We start from the raw sequence: 17,592 nt of genomic DNA on the forward strand, positions 1-17,592 counted from the left end.
AAGTAATTGAAAGTACAATTAATTCATAGGCACTCAGCTGGTGAAATTATGTTCTGTGATATCTTTTAAGGAGAAATAAAGATTACAAAAATTCTCCCTGCATTTACTGCAAAGGCTAGCAGTCCAACAACAGCAGATTTCCTGATAGAAGGCAAATTACTCACCTGTGCATCAACATGTCTCTAACATCTGGCACAAGTTTAATTTGCTAGTATATTTACAATATTGTTTAAGCTATGCATGTACAGGGCATAGCTACCAAACAGATATGGTTGTTGGTTTTCTTTCCCTAACGAATGACCAGGCCCATCACTGACAAAATTACAACAATTATGGTATTTTAGGTTGGCCAGGCTGAAAGCAGTTTGCAGGCATTCAGTGGGAGGTGTACCATGCTGAAACGACACAGCCAATCTTTCACAGCTGTCTCTGTATCTACCGATGCAGTTGTTTCTTCAGTATTAAAATCACTCAAGCTTTGCTTAAAGTAAAACTACTTTTCAGTGACTATAGCTACAGTGATCTCTATTTGGATCCTTTTCATCTTTTCTGCTGATTCTTTTTTGCTTTGTCAGTATTGGAGTACTGTGGGAAGAATTTTTCATTACTTTGCCTGATGCGTAATCAAGTTGCATTTTTAACAAGTCATTGGATGTGTCAGATGTTTATTTCCTCAACCTCCACTTCCCCTTTTCAAAGATTAATATAATTATTCCAGAGTGAATTCTTCATTCTATATGTTGATGCTTAAATAGATGGAAATAAATCATCTTATTTTTGAGATATTCTGCAGAGAAAAATGAAGAGGTATTCTATCTCCTTAGTGTTCTTAGAGGATACTGACACATGCATTAATTTTGTCTATACATACACATGCATCCAGAAAGCTTTATTAATCTCAGTTGGAAAAGAAGTTCATCTTTTGGCAGCCCAGTGGTATCCATTATGCTGTGCCAACCTATTGAATTAATACCACTGCGTGGGTTGGCTGACTATTCCACGCAACAGAAAGGATGCATCATCTTTTGCTTAGTCTAGTTAGTTGCTTCATTCTTTAGACTTTCAAGTCAAGCAGTTTGGACAGTTTTATGGATTCTACGTTGATTGGTAATTTCTTTTCCAGTCTTCAAGTGTGTTGCCAAATCTATTAGGATCAGGACACTGAAGAAAGGTAATTAAGTTTTAAGTATGATTTTCAGTGTCCAAGAGCTCCATGTCCTTCCTGCCCCAGGCCTGGATGCAGTACTCCAGATGGGGCCTCTCAAGAGCCGAGTAGAGGGGGACAATCACCTCCCTCTCCCTGCTGGCCATCCCTTTTTTAGTGCAGCCCAGAACACAGTTGGCCTTCTGGGCTGCAAGCACACACTGCTGGCTCATGTCCAGCTTCTCATCCATCAGGACCCCCAAGTCCTTCTCTGCGGGGCTGCTCTCAAGGAGATCTTCCCCCAGTTTGTATGAATACCTGGGTTTGCCCCGACCAAAGAGCAGCACCCTGCACTTGACGTTATTGAACCTCATTAGGTCATCTCATCCAACTCCCCTGCAATGAACAGTTTGTCCTCTACCATTTCTAATTTCATGAGTAAACATGTTGCTGAATTTCTACAGTACTTTTAACAATGTCATTAGAGTGTATATGAATAAAGCGTTCCACAATAAATAAATAAATAAATATCTTGTAGGAGATTTTCATCATTGCTACTGCAAATATTAATTTGAAATAGATTTTTACACTTTTTCCATTTCTGCATGATGTTTGTGGTGGACTAAGAATGCATTTACATTTTCACAGAGCTTTGAGGAAAGTGGGCTTTAAATTTCTTTCAAGTAAAGATTGAGTAAATAAGAGCCAAAGCTTGACCAGCTTGAAGGGATGAAACTCTAACTTAGGTTGAAGAGTGGGAGTTTGTCTGAGTCAGGCTGTCCTTTTCAGATCACTCTGGCTTTCATGATGGCCTTTATTGTGTTATAATACGAACAACAATCCTGTCATATGAAACCACATGCACAAAACTGATCAGCCGTCACAGCCCCTAATTTTTATGAGTTCCTGTTTCTATATAGAATGCCATAGACTACAGAATATAATATCTTCGATAAACGTATTTTCACAACATTATTATGTGGTATTTAATACCAAGCAGCTGTTTCTTTCATTTGTGTATGTGGGAGCATTGATTAGGCATTTTTCGAGTTTTAAGACAACATATATAAATAGCAAAAGTAAGTACTGTTAAACTTCTCTGAAAAGCACCCTAGCTAACAGTGTCTTGGTCAAGTTTGCTGGGGTGAGTCCTCTGGCTTTTTTGGAGCTGTGGAAATACCGTTGACTCTGAACAGTACAGGAACACTGACCAAATATGTAACTATAATACCAGCCAGAAACCTTGTTTTGAGATTTGGCTGTGGGCTGTGTTTAAGGTTTGTTTATTTTTGGTGGGTTCAATAAATTTTGGACTAATGAAAACTTTTTTGTAGTTGAATGTAGTGTAGCTTTGACAGTGGGAGTCCATCATTCTTCTGCTCTTTGTAGGCTGTTGTAAAGCATAATTATTGTTTGTTGATGCATATCCATGTTAATTTACTGAGCTCAGATAACCATATGTGCACTGACTTGTAAACATGAGGCTCATGTCAGTGGCTTCAGATAGTCTTTATCTTTCTTGTTTGATTTCCTCATATATGAGAGGGGGAAAACCTGCAGTGGCAAAGAAGGGCTGTTTTGAGTTTCATGTTCTGTTGGCTTCTATGTTATACATACTTATTAGACCCTTACAGATATACAGATATTAAATAATGCTTACTGATGACTTCAAATCATTGTTACAATAAAAATCACTAGAAATGGTTGTTCTGTACCCATTGCAAAATTTTCAAAAGTTCATGCTTCATTTTGTGAAATATGTGAAGTACAGATTTTGCTAAGCATGTTGCGAAGACGTGAAAATGCCCCTGAAACAGCATCCTTATGTGCCAGAGTTAAACTCAGTAAAGCTATAAGCTCTGTAGTGATTCATGACAGCATCACTTCTCTTGTAATCTTCATTGCAAACACAGAAATAATACTTTTTTATAGGTTGTATTGAGAGAAATATACAGTTTCTCTAAAATCAAGACTTTTAGCATAGAAGGCCTTCATGCTTTATGTCAGAAACTTGCATGTATTTTGTGAATTACTGCACAACATTAATTGTCTACTATTTCACTGAACATTTTAACAAATAAATCTATTAGCCTGTTGAAATTCCCAACTTAAACTTATATTATGCTAGTGGTCAAAATGTTAAAGCTAGGATTTGCAGTACACTGACTAGATCCAGCTAATGGAGTATCGATTCAGACCCAGGTAATTACATTAAATAGTAGAAGGAAAGTACATTAGGTTTGGGGGGTACAGGATAATTTTTTTTAGCATAAAGTGAGAACAATGAACCATTGCAGGAAGATATTAGCTTTTTCTCCTTAACTGAAAAGAATTAATATTCTGCAAATATATATATATTTATAAATAACCTAAAATCTCAGTGAAGTACTTGAAGTTTTAAACATCAAAGAAATTCTTGTCTTTGCAGTGGCCTATGTCAAGCACAGTGTTAATTTTTACTCTTGTAATGAAAAATAATAACACTATGTGGACTTTAAAACAATGGTATAAAGCCAGTATTGGGAACTTTAAAAATGGATTTTTTTTTTTCCTAAGATTATAGTTTTTCTCATGGGGAAGGATCAGTTTTTATTTATTGCTTATGTATCTCAATAGCAAAATTGTCTTTCCCTTGCAGAAAGGAATAATTTATTTTCTTCTTTAGGATCCTGATTTGCAAGCCATACTGATTCAATGCATGTTATGTTGCACAAGTAGCAATGTACCACAGAAATTCTCAGTGGGAGGGAGATGCAGGAGTGTAATGCTCAGTTCTGACATTATATTTCCAAAAAGGAATCCTATCAATCATTATTTGAACTTTGAATGTTTCACTGCTGTTCAAAATCCTGATTTGCAACATACTGCATCTCTCATCCTCTGTAATCTTGCACTCATAATTCATTTCAAGAGGCACTTTAGAAAGGTTAAAATAAGACTTTCTATTATTGGACAATTGGTTCTTCCACAAAATTATGATTATTATGAATAAATAACAAAGATTAATTGGTCACAAGATTTTAGTAAAATATAATAAAGGTTTGTGATTATTGAACAGTGTGTTCCACATCTGTGGCTTCATTAGGTTTTGTTGAGAGGGGCAGAGAAAATATAAAGATTAGGGAGTACTGTAAAGAGATGGTAGGAGCTTGAGATATTCTGCCCATGAAATAAAGCCAATGGAGTTCCCTGGATCTGCAAGAGAAAATTTAATAAATAATTTGGATGTAGTTTATATATCCCTAAAAAAATGTTCTGGTAGTGACATGGAAACTTCGTAACCACAAATGCGGACAAGAGTTGATGATCAGCTTAAAAGTTAGCAGATCACAGACTAATATGCTTTGGAGGGAATATCTACTGGGTCATCTTTTGGTCTTGTTTATTTATCACTGTATCCACAGTCAGCATATTCTGCATAGCACATATGGAAGAGGTCAAGCCATCACAGAGGTCTGGCTTACATATGGGTTTTAATTGAAGCCATATGCAGTTAGGTCTTCCTTAATATTGAAGTAAAGTAATTGGAAACGATTTATCTTGTGATGTGCAAAGCCACAAAATAAACCAACTTTCTTCCATCCTCCTGGGTCTTGCTTTTGTGCATATCAGAACAGAAATGCTGCCACAGCTTTATTTCCTTGTTGGTATATTTTCTGAGATATGACATTGAAGCTATTAAATATGCACAGATGTCAGCTTGACAGAGAAATGATATATGGGTGGTGTAGTACAGTCACAGTTTTACATCACTGTGGTTAAAAGACTATTTTGCTCAAAAATATGAGAAAATATTAAATTCTTTTTAAAGTGGAGAAATTTTTTTAAATGCAAATTCCCTTAATGGGAGTTTAGATCCAAACCCCTTGTGAAGATGGAGTTGAGCAGAAAATGTGAATTAAAGTACGGCAAAGAGCAGTTACGAACTGCTCAGAGGGATGCTGCTGAAGTTCGAAGAAAAGGAGTAAAAGCATCAGCTCTCTCAGATAAACCAAAGAGCTATTTTAAGCATGGGTAAGGTTCAGTCTCTCCTGGTTCTGAAAAAGAAGGCTCATTGCCTCCACAGAAATAACTCAGTATAGATGACCGTGCATCTCTTCCCAACTGAAATGAGACATGAGACTTCCCTTCCGAGAGAAAACCTTTACTTAAAAGAAGTTTTCTTCTTCAATGTTTTTGTGAAACTACACATCATAGACTGGTGTTTCAGTGTTTCGAAAGATTGTTCCAAGTGAATAGCAGAGTGTTTAAAGCGACCAATAATGCAATATCACAGCATCATAGAATCACAAGGTTGGAAAGAACCTACAAGATCATCTAGTCCAATCGTCCCCCCATTAACTTTAATTCTATCCTCTTGTACCTTAATAATTCTTGATTACATTATAAATATAAGTGACAATGGAAACACTAAAGCTTCCTCTGGGGGTTAAAATACAATGCAAAAGTTACATTTTAAAATAAGGTTAAAATATTTACTCTTAATTAATGTATCTATTACAAGATGGTAGGAAGGTATATGAAGTGCTGAAAAGCACTGTGACAAGTTCCAAATTATACACTTAGAATGCAAGAAAGAATTGTGACTCAATTTGCTTCAGATAATTATAATGGAAGGAGCACCAGGGGGAGGAAAGTTATGCAGAGAAAAGAATCGCAGTGTTTCAGATAATGTACTCGAATTTGTATTATGATTTTACATATTTGTGTAGTATTATCATAGTTAAATTAATGTATTTCAAACTTCTATGAAATATCATTGTGTTCTGTGTACATAAACTAAATTTTACTACTGCAGTTTAACAGCCATAGTAAAATGATAGTCAAATATTATCAAAGAAGGTGATAAGGATTGTTTTTATTATATTGTTGTTAATTTACTGATTTAGACTGAGATCTTTCACAAAAATTCTGAGACAAATTCAGACAATATTCTTCTTGAACTGCAGTCTCCAGCCTTGAACATTTTATCAATAAGGGAATTTATTTACAGCTGGTGAAACATCAGGTGGTAGGATTTTATGTACTTTCAAAAATACAAATTATTTGATATTTTAGTTTAAGTAGCATGTATCCAGAAGTGACCTATATTTTTCCTTTCCATAGCTCAGAACAAATCACATGCTATTTAGTAAGCTAGATATCCTTTGTAATCTGGGAAAATGATCATAATATAATTTTAGAACAGGTATCATTTTGTGTATTAATGCATTTAAGTGTGCAGTACAGCATCTCCTTTCTAAAAAGTAACTGGAAAAGCTATTATAGCACTAATTCCACTAGACATTTACTCTAGACAGAGAAGTTAAACTGTGCAGAAGTGGTGGTTTGTGATAAGACATTCTGAGAATTAGGTCATGTAGGGTTCAATTGCCTATTATTCAGATGTCTTATTCCTTTGCTCACCAAATATGTGATCATGATCATTACCCAATTTAAAATACTACTGTGCAGTGACAAATCTGACACAGTGTGAGCTACAGCTGACACACGTTTCCTAGAACAGTGTTTCTTAGAATTTTAACTTTTCATTAAGTGTTGTCAAGTCTTGCATTTCATTATGAACATTGCCCCACTTTTATCATTCAGGAGGCATGTTTTTTAGGTTCCAGACTGAATTTGTATCCCAACTCATGATCTCTACTGAGCTTTTTCTGTTGATTCAAGACAGAGGAGGTTCCTGGGGCTCATGATACAAGGTCACTTGCAGACAGCTCTTCGGTTAAAAAATAGCTCTGCTCTGAGCCATCAGGCATAGGCAGTCAGCAAATGGTAGCCAGTGCAACACGTCTTCCTCACATCCCCAGAATCATATATGCAATGTGTGTGTATATACACATGTATCTGTATGTCTCCCTTTGTGTTTGTGTAAGGACTGCTCTGAAAGTACTGTTTCCTGCTTTATGTTGTTTGCTCACAACGGCAGAGGAAGAGATTGGTGGGATGGCAGAGAGGCTGGAACTTCCTGCAGATATCCATTACATGTTGTTGCTGTGTGACAGATGGCAGCAGAGAGGCAGTCTGACAGAATGGCTTGTGACATGGAAGTGCATTTGAAGCAAAGGGGGGGAATTGAATTTCCCCATGTAGAAAAAATGGCACCCACTGACATTCATTGACGCTTGCTGAATGTTGATGGAGACCAGACAGTGGATGTGAGCACAGTGAGGTGGTGAATGCTGCGTTTCAGCAGTGGTGACAGCAACAGTGGTCACCTCCTCTGGTACAGATTTGTATGAGCAAGGCACACAGGCCTTATTAATCACTACTGGTTGTGACTGTGTTGAAAAACAGTGTTTTGTAACTAACAAATAGTGTTTCCGTGCTTTTTGTATGTTTGTATCTATTGTAGTTTCCATGGAAATTCATAGGAGGCATTGTTTTCAAAGCGACCTACATACTATATATATATGTATATATAGTTATATGTACAGTGCATCGGATATTAAGTGGCAGACCCCACATGCCGTAAGCACTAGTTGTGCCAAAGCAGAAACTTTTAGCAGACTGCACGTGAAATCATTTTTTCCTGTCTGCAAACCACTGCAGCAGATCTTTAACACTATCAAATTTAATATGCTAATTACAGGGTGTAATTTATTCTTTCCTTCAGCTCAATTTACGTCACGACTGTTCACATAAAATAGCAATCTGGATCTTCTAGCACTTTATCTCAAATCTATAATAAATACTTAAAATTAGGTCATGTTCTGTGGAATGGAGGTTTTATACAGACTTTTAATTTAGTATTCTAATGCAACAGTAAAACTCGTTTATTTGTTCAGATAATTTCAAGAGAAGGTCCTCTGTGGTTTACATGAAAAAATTTATTTTACCTCCTTCCATTTGTTATATGCATAAAGGAGATTCAGTTTGCAAATTCTTCTTAAACAGGAAACAATGACATGCCTGACTGAGATACAACGCTTGACCGGCTCTGGGCTCCCGCTAGTTTGGTAACCTTTGTTCATTTGTATCATTAACAGAACAGTTTAAAAAAATCTGATCAGGGTCTACATAATGAAATCAAGGAAATTTTTAGAAATCAAAGTATTTTAAGAATACACATCCAGAAAGGAAAATTAAAAACAGCAACAACAAACACTACAAAACTGTATCTATTTTACTCACTGTATTCAAATGCCAGAACAATCTATGCTAAAAACATAGTGTGTGGTTTTGGTTTTATGCTTTATTAAACAAGCTGTGATTACCTCTTGTCAATATTGAATAATGAACACGCTGTTGTGGGCGCTGTGGTTTCCATCGCGAGGCTGTTGCCCTTGCTGGAGCTACACGCACAGCGATGCAGACAGCCGGGAGCTGCGGGATCCCATGTGGCAGTTCCCCAATGGAGGTTGCAGTCTACCACTACTGTGCTTGGGGATTTTCTTTCCTCGTCAGCTCAGGGCCCAGCACATGGCACCATGGCCCAGGGAGGCAGGTGGGATGCATGGCCCCGGGGAGTGGGGCAGCCTGGAGGGAGCAGCTCTGCTTCTCTGCAGAGCATCCCTGCACTGCTGCTTCAGTGGCAGTGATTCCACAGTACCTTTAAATCAGTTTGTGCCATCTGAGAATGTGTCTGGTCAAAAACTAGTTGGCAGTGGGAATATGTGGCTGAAAGTGGAGCTTTTGAATTAAATTCCCAATTCAGCTCACTATCCATCAGTGCTTGGGACTTGAGAAGAGGGCATAGCAGCATCTTTCTATGGCAGTTCACAAATACATCAGTTTAAAGCAACTGGGAAACTGGGCTCTGAGAAGGAGCGGAGCACACGGTGAGTCCAGACGTGCTGTTGTTGGGGCAGACTGGAATGGGAGCAGCTGAGAGTGTTTTGGTGTTAGGGGCAGAGTAGTACCACAGGGGCAAAGGCACATCTCTGTGGGTTTGTTGATGGTTCCGAGCTGTTGCTGCTGCCGTCTGGAAATGAGACCTGGCAGCTGAAGCTGCTGCAGCTGGGCTGCACTGATAAATACTGGGGATTCTTAACCTTATGTATTAAACATGAAAACGTGAGTGCAGCTCAGTATTTAAGTTGTGGTGTTTTGAATGCCTTACATGGCAAGCTTCATAAAAGATGCTTGATTTGGCACCAGGAATTGCAGAACTAAAATGTACTGTTAAATCTTTCTGTTGTTGAACAAATCAGATCATTTTCGTGTAACTTTTTATGTGAAGGTAATAACACTGCCATGTACCATATTTAGTGGACATAAAAAGTAGCTCTCTCTTTGAATATGGAAAAGATGAAGTGAACTTCTCATAGACTTGCCATTCACATTTTGTGTTCAAGATTGACTCTTACTTTCTCACAACAGTTACACTTTTTGCAATATAGCTCTGAGTCCTGTTTTGCTGACATGGAATGTGCTGGGCTCATCTGAACTTTGTGCTCACTGAACTGTCCTCTGAACAAGTTTTTAATGAGATTTGACAAAGTGCATGGCTGCGTAGTTCTTCTAATGACACATTGCTTGGGGTCACTTCAGCAATCAGTATTTCTCATCTAAACCTGTGTGTCCAGTGCCACTAATAGAGTAACCAATAAATAAATAAATAAATAAATGGCTATGTAACAGCCTTAAGCATCATTAAATAGAAACAGGAAATGGAGGAAACCTTGGTTTGGTTTATTTTTATTTTGGTGTAGGTTTTTGTTTGTTTGTTTGTTTTATAAGAAATAATTCTACCTGTGCTAATGGCACTGTCTTGAAACCTTTTAGAGATTGTGGTATTTATACCTTGTTGGTATTTCTTTTTTTTTTTTTTTTGGTTTTTTAAAGACAAATTAATATCTAGGATTTATTGTGCCAGGAGTCAGAATTTTAGAGGCTCGAGAACGTTTCTATGTATCTTTCACAGTAGCAGTATGTACTTAACATAATGAGAGCAGAATATGTATCTGTGAAAACTAGGGTCTGATTTGATAGTTGTGATAATGATTAAGTTTGGCAGGTTTGAGACTATCTGTTGGCATCACGCAGATGAGATGCCTGTGGGAATTAGAAGAGATGCAAGTACTTATAGTATCATATATACAGAACAAGCCACCTACTTATTCTCTTAAACAGCTTCTTTTCCATCTTGTGTTTTTAAGCACATTCACTAAATCATAATGGATTCAGATCAAATTTGAGTGTGGAAACACCTGTTTGCTCTTGTCTCTTCTGGGACATCTCTTTTTTTATCCCCCCACTGCCTTGGGAAGGACTAAGGGAGCAATAACTTCCTTCAGCAGTTTTCTGATGCAGTAAATGAGGATGAAGTGCTTGGAAGTGATACATTCAAAGACTATTTCTAATCATTCTTTTTCCAATTTTATAATTGTCTGTAGTTGTTTCATTTACTTGAAGATCTTAGATTTGAGGGAAGCTTAAATTTGCAGCACTACTACATCTGTCTTCTACAGAGATATTAATTCACTGTCATTTTAATAATATTTTATCTTTTTTCCTTTTATTGTACCTTACTAAATAGATCTCAATTAAATTTCTAGCTTGCATCAGCACTTTTACTGTGCTGAAAAATTACCTTTAATCTGTGATGATCTTTATGGGCATTTTATTTATTCTTAATCTATTCTAAATTTAAAACTTTCTGTTTACATTAATTAAAGTTACCATTGGCGTGCTAATTAGTAAACTTTGAGACGAAAAAAACCTGCTTGCTAGGTGGATTTCCTCAAATACATTTCATGTTTTCCAGTGACTTGAAACAAGACTGTAAAATTTACTCCAGGTGATTAGACTGATAGTAACCAGCCCACACTCTTCAAAATTTTGACCTGTATTCTGGTGCAAGTATACTGGCATTTCATGGACTCCGTGGTCAAGCTGTTTCCTTTCCCACTTGACTTTTATTGAAAGTAAACTGACAGGTTCCCTGAGCTTTCATGCTATAATGAATTATTTGGAGAAACATTTTCTGCTTGTTACCACAGGGATAACCAAGGCTGGACTTGGAAATAAAAGCAGGAGGATCTGATTTATCATCATTAAAAAATGTTGTTGAGAATGCAAAATCAAACTCTTCCTTAGGGGAAACTGAACAGTACTTAGTACAGTTTGCAAGCTGGTAAAGACATCCCCATACATCCACTTAGTCATCATCTTGGCATGAGTAGAAGTGACAGTAAAATAGAGGGGAGGGAACTCATTCAATATTTTAATAAAAGAAAGATTAGCTGCAAATATTAAACAGATGGCATGCAAATATCAAATACAACATGCTTTTTAAATATAAACTTTTCGAAAATAGAGAGCCTTCCTTCAGTGAAACTCTTGTTAACTGTATGATATTTGTTTTGGAAAAAAGATTAAGAGAATTGTTCTTTTCTGTAACTAAGCCAAAGTAATTTTCATTTGCTTCACAATTCAGTCTTCTATGAGATGCTTCCAAACCTCATTGACTGACTGCGATGCTTTAGGCATAGTATGTACATAATGCTGAAATGAATTCTGTCCCTAGTGTTTAAAATAATTTTTAAAAGTCAGCTCTTTGCATCGAGCTAAGAACATAGCAAAGTGTTTCCATGCCTTGTCCTCCAAGCTGGAGGAAGAAACTTCATTTATTTTTCAGAGTTATTATCTGAGAGGGAGAATAGCTGGCAGAAAAGGAACAGGCCTGTGCGCCAGTCAGAACTGATCCAAATTTAGCAAGCAACCTCACCTACCATTTGTTTATATTTTGTTCGACTTTCATATAATCCCATTTGATATGCTTGTTGTCATTCAATGCATTCTCTCTTTTTGTTGTTGGAAACATTTAATCTTTGTACAACTATCAATATTGTCATCCAGCAAGATTGTACATTGTTTGCTGCTCTTTATTCTTTGTGTTGAGGAAGAAGTTTAGTGAGTAAAATTAACATGCAATATTGATGAACATTCATCCTTTAAAATATACACACTGTTGAAATTAATAATGGTCAATCAGTTCATATGGTGAAAGCTGATTTTGTTGAAGTTCTCATTAAATTTTTTCTTATACTATATTCTGTTGTGGCAGGAAGAGATCTTGGTTCAATTCAGTTGGAAACTTTCAATGTGAATCTGAGTTAATTATTTAAAGTATTAGAGCTGAAATCTTTGTACTTATCACCTGGATCTAAGTGGGGAATTGGCTGGGTAAAAGAAACAAAAAAGACCACCATGCTTGCTAGCACTATGGACATGTTTCAAACAAAGGAGCCTGCTGCTTAATCTGACACCAGACATCCATAAGTTTTGTTCCCTTTCAGCCAAGTACCAGTTAGAATGTTTTGCCTCATTGTTCTGTTCATATAGCTTACAACACCCTATTTCACTTGATTGCATTTTCCTTTTTCCCCTCAGAACTATGGTTTGGAGACTGAGAACCTGAGAACTCTCTCTCACAAGCTGAATGCCTCGGCCAAAAATCTTCAGAATTTTATAACGGGTAGAAGGAGGAGTGGCCATTATGATGGCAGGGCCTCCAGACGACTGCCAAATGATTTTCTTACCTCTGTAGTTGACCTGATTGGTGCTGCCAAGAACTTACTAGCCTGGCTGGACAGGTAATTTACTTTTTCTTGATCTTCTACTGATGAGAATATAAAAATAAATGACACTACTTAATTTGGAAAGGAATCATAGAATCATCATAGAATCACAGAATAGCTTGGATCATCTAGTTCCAATCCTCCTGCCACAGGCAGGATTGCCAATCTCCAAATTGATCTGCTAACTAACCTACTACATCAGGTTGCCCATACAAACTGGCCTTGAACACCTCCAGGGATGGGACATCCATAACTTCTCTGGGCAGGCTGTTCCAGCACCTCACTACTCAGTGAAAAATTTCACCCTGACATCTAATCTAAAACTCCCCTGTTTTAGTTTAAAACTATTTCACCTGGTTCTAACACTGTCTCAAATAAAAAAATTTAGATAAATGTAGTTAAAATTTTAACTGTAGCAAGACGGAACCCAAAACATACAATTGCAGCATGGAATTTCAATTGTTTCCATTTTTCTGGAGTTATAGCTATGGAGAGACTTATCTGGAATCTGAATGCTCTTGAATATAGAAATGGCACCTTAGAAGTCATAGCGAGAGTGAATCACCCTCCTTTATGAGATTTGTATAATCCTGGTGACATCTTCCTAACCTAATGCCAGCATTCATATTCTCTTGGGCTATGACCTTGTCAGTTCTTATAAATTCAGATGGGGTCAGATTTGGTTAGAATGTGGAAAGCCTGCAGAAAATCCCAGTTCACAGGAAGCTGTTACTGACTAAGGAAACATTGTTTTCCTCTCTCAATTAAGGTGCTAACTTCTGCAGAATGGTGTTGTCATACTAGTAATGCTTTTTTAATGAACCATACAAATGAAATTTTGACTGCTTACAATTATTTAGAAGCTCATGTTTCACTGACATTAAGAATGATAACTTCGAGTGTTCTGGCCAAGATCCACTTCCTTCCAGCCAACATTGTTTCTTGTTTCATAGTCATGTTTGACAAAAGTTATGTGGCTTACTGCTGGAGATCGTCGTGATTAGGTGATTCATAATTTTGTGGTGTACAACCGATCTCTGAATTGTATACATCTTCTAAATGCCATTGAAGACTCCAAAAAAACAGTAAAACTGTCTTATTGAAAAGTATATTCATTATTTTAGGACTCTTTTTTTCTTGATTAAACCAAAGAATAAGTAGCTGACCTGATTATACTTGCCTTCATGAAAATGAATTTACTAATCATAAGTACTGTGAGATATCCTTAATATCACACAAGTCTATTCTTCCTTTCTCACAGGTCTCCATTTGTCAGTGTGACAGAATACTCACTACTGAAAAACAACATTGTTCAACTGTGCCTGGAACTAACAACCATTGTACAACAGGTAGGAGTGATTATCTTCCAGTATTTCCAAGTACTTATAGTTGCTCAAAAATCAAAGTAGTAAAAACATTGCTAAGCTTTTACTTGATCAGAAAAAAAAAAAAAAATTGTTTTTGCATATTACCTTTTGTTCCTTCCATATTTTCTTTTGGTGGGAGTGATGGGAAGATTTTAGATTTTGGCTATAATCATGTGTCTGGATAGATCAAAAAATAGTATGTAGTTAAAAATAATTCACTTTTCTTTTGAGTGGACAATTTCATGTTAAGTTATTCGCTGCCATAGAAGAACAATGCCACAGTCAGAAACAGGTTAAATGCTAAAAAAAATTGTTAGAGATTCAAGTATGTTTAATCAAAAATATTTCAGGGCCAAGTTCTTTCTTATATCAAGGTGCAACTGTACTACGTCTTCTTCACTCAAAAAAGCACCTGTTACATAACAGTTGTTTGTAATTAACACTGAACTAGTGAAATATGAAGCAAATAAGGGTAGTAGTATTTTCATTACTAATCTGTAATACAGTACAATCCACAGGGACATCAAATACTTTCATCTGGTTCTGTAGCTCTATATATTATACAAACAATAGTAGTCACTATTGTTATCTTCACTGTCTGCCCCTGAAACAGAGTCACACACAAGTACAGAAACACTGTGTAAGTTAGTAGAACTCACTTAAGAGGCTTTCTGAAGTAGCAATGTTCTGTAATGTCTTTTTCCTTAATATTATTATTTGCATAAAAAAAGCAAAAAATCAAGTACCTATCAGATTTTGCATTTGCATAGTGTAGCCAAGGCTGACACAAATTGTGTCTTTTACGCTATTATCCTTGATTTCTAATACTCAACCTTTTTTCCTTTTGAAAATTTTTTACCTTTGTACACTATTGCAGTAGAAAACAAACAATCCTTTTTCTCTTTCTTTGTTTATAAATTGCTATGTAGACATCTAATTATTAATGTGTCTTAACTAAGCTTACTTTTAGTGTTTATAACACTAGGCTATTTTTGATTTACAAACTAAGCAAAATGAACTTCTCTGCTGTACAAAATTTTGGATTCTGATTCCCCTTGTGAGAGGTAGATTGTGTTTTTGCAGTGGAAATTTCCAGTATTTCTGTATGTAGCATAGGATAAGTTGCTTTTCACAAAGAAAGTTGCTGAACAGAGTAAAGTTGAGACTGGGGCGTTCCAACCTAGGTAAAATTGGCACAGGCATTTGGTATATAATTATATAGGGTAGGGGAGAGTCTGGTGCAGGACAGAATTAGTGTGCAGATAGTTGAAAATATTGTCCTCCTATCGCTGTAAAGAGTACAGAACATACCCAAAGACAACGGTTTGGTAACAGACATTGCATGGAAGTGTTACATAGCTATGGAAGTGTAACATAGCTATGGATGTGTAACGTAGCAACAGTGTCAGAAGACTGTGAGTCTGAGATGCTCAACCAATGAGTGCCAGGAGAGGCTTTACCTGTGTTGGACCCAGGGTATATACTGAAGTGGATTTCACTTACTAGTTGTGCAATTTCTCCCTTGTCAATAGGGGGTGTGTGCCCATTATTGCAATAATGAATAAAATGCCCTTCACGGAAATCTTTGCCTGATTAGAAATTTTTTATCTATGTTTCTCACACCCTCTTCAGCTGATATGGTACTTTTTTTGTGTGAGTTTAATTTTTCCCACTGGTCTAGGTGAAAGGAAGAGAATTTTGAATTGCAGTCTCCATTTCTTCTATTCTTTTGACTGCTTTTGGCAAATGAAATTCACTTCTCTGCCAGTAATAAGTTGGGGTTTTGTTTTATTGCTTCATTTATTCAATACCACTTCATTCCAAAAGCTGTCTTCATCCTGACAACTTAAAAACAATATATCTTAGAGAACAGTCTCCAGGACAATCCACAATGAAAAATGTTTAGTTCATTTTTAAGGTTAGTTACAAATCAAGACCAGTCTTGTCTTTTTATTACCTTATTTTTAGATCTGGTTTGCTTAATAGCTATCTGATATTTTTACAGTATGTAAAACCTAGTACCAGAAAGTGTAGATAAAACAATATCCTTCAGAGGGAGGCAGCTTTATTGTTACTAAATCTGAGAGAAATTGATCTTAATGTGTGAAAGCAAAGATGTCTCACCTAACAAAAAATGTAGTCTTCACTACACTGAAATATGAAGTGAGTGGCATAAATAATAATAGAAACCATTCTAGCAGACTATTTTTTTATACTGAATGAGATAAATTTTAGATATCTAATACTTAATTGTACTTAGTTTTCTTATCCCTGACAAATCTCGATTTTATTAAAATAAACATAGAAATTGTAAATGAATAACATTACACAGAAAGCTGCAAAATCTGTGAGGCGTCTTTATTTTGGGGCCCAATTGCCCTGCAAAGATTTTACAGTATCTGCAAATTTCAGTAGTATATGTGATCTGTTTCAGAATTGCAAACTAAAATTATGAAAGTAGCATGATTATGTGCAAGTCCTACCATCTTTTTCCTTTATCAATATTCAAAAACAAGCTCTTTTATCTTAGCAGAGTTGTGAAGGTGTCATGCCTTTCAAAGTCAGAATGTTGTGGAAGTGCAGAAACTGGCTTGTATGTAATATTTCATAATTCCTTTACTTTACTGTTTTGCAGAGGAGAAATGGAATGCTGCTACTTGATTTTATTTTTTTTAACTCTAAGAAAAATAATACATTTTTAGCATCTTCATGCCTATGGAGGATGGAGAAAGAATACAACTATTATTTATCTTCTAGATCAAAATTCTATAAATGTTAGTCCTGGAAGTTTTTTTTTTTTTTTTTTTTTTTTAATGAGATCCCTTGTGCATTTCTATGTATCAGGAAAAAAAAAAAAAAAACACAACAAACAAACAAACAAACAAAAAACATCAGAAGAATGTTGTGACCTACATATCTTAGAATTTTAGTATAATTTTGCAAGTGCTTTTAACCTCTCAGTTAAACTGGTCTGATGTATTAACAAAAAGTCATTATGCATACGTTTTGGAAGGAATCCCAAAACCATTAACAATTTTAATGCTAATGTAATCTTGGATGTGCAACCTAAGTATAGCTAACATTAATTCTGCTCTACAAAACAGTAAAATTTCAGTTTCACTCTACACAAGTCTTCAATTATTTGACCTGAAGTAATTAAGCTTGTTTGGAATTGAGTTCATATTATTTTTCTAGCACAGAAATTAAAGGAATAATTTAGATAGAACAATTAGCTCTGAAATCAAGCTATAAGCTCTCCTGTGATCATGTGTTTCTCTTGGTACTTGCAGGGTTAAAGGGAGATGGTGGATATGCTGTTTGAAGTGTGTAAAACATGTAAGAAAAACTGCCTTGGGCATTGCCAACCAAACTGACTAATTGCATTCTTATTTTTGTGCTGAAGAAAATAACAGCATGAATACAGAAGAAACATCAAAGGGGTACTTGACCATGAAATGCTAATATAAATTCCTCTGTGTTCCTTGTCATTTGCAATCTGGTTTTAACTTTCTTATTTTGAAAACTGTCTTCACATAAAAACTAATTCCTCCACAGAAGT

General features: G+C 36.0%; 1 protein-coding gene across 1 annotated transcript in view; it reads left to right on the forward strand.

Moving 5' to 3' along the window:
- Positions 1-17,592, forward strand: part of LOC116229677 (connector enhancer of kinase suppressor of ras 2-like) — a 147,791-nt gene that overhangs the window by 42,533 nt on the left and 87,666 nt on the right. The window contains exons 4-5 of the mRNA XM_090150579.1: positions 12,479-12,681; positions 13,928-14,015. Of these exons, the coding sequence (XP_090006705.1) occupies positions 12,479-12,681; positions 13,928-14,015 (291 nt within the window). The remainder of the gene's footprint in view (positions 1-12,478; positions 12,682-13,927; positions 14,016-17,592) is intronic.

Source organism: Phasianus colchicus, chromosome 14 (assembly GCF_987193195.1).
Source record: "Phasianus colchicus chromosome 14, bPhaCol1.hap1.1, whole genome shotgun sequence".
NCBI lineage: Eukaryota > Metazoa > Chordata > Aves > Galliformes > Phasianidae > Phasianus > Phasianus colchicus.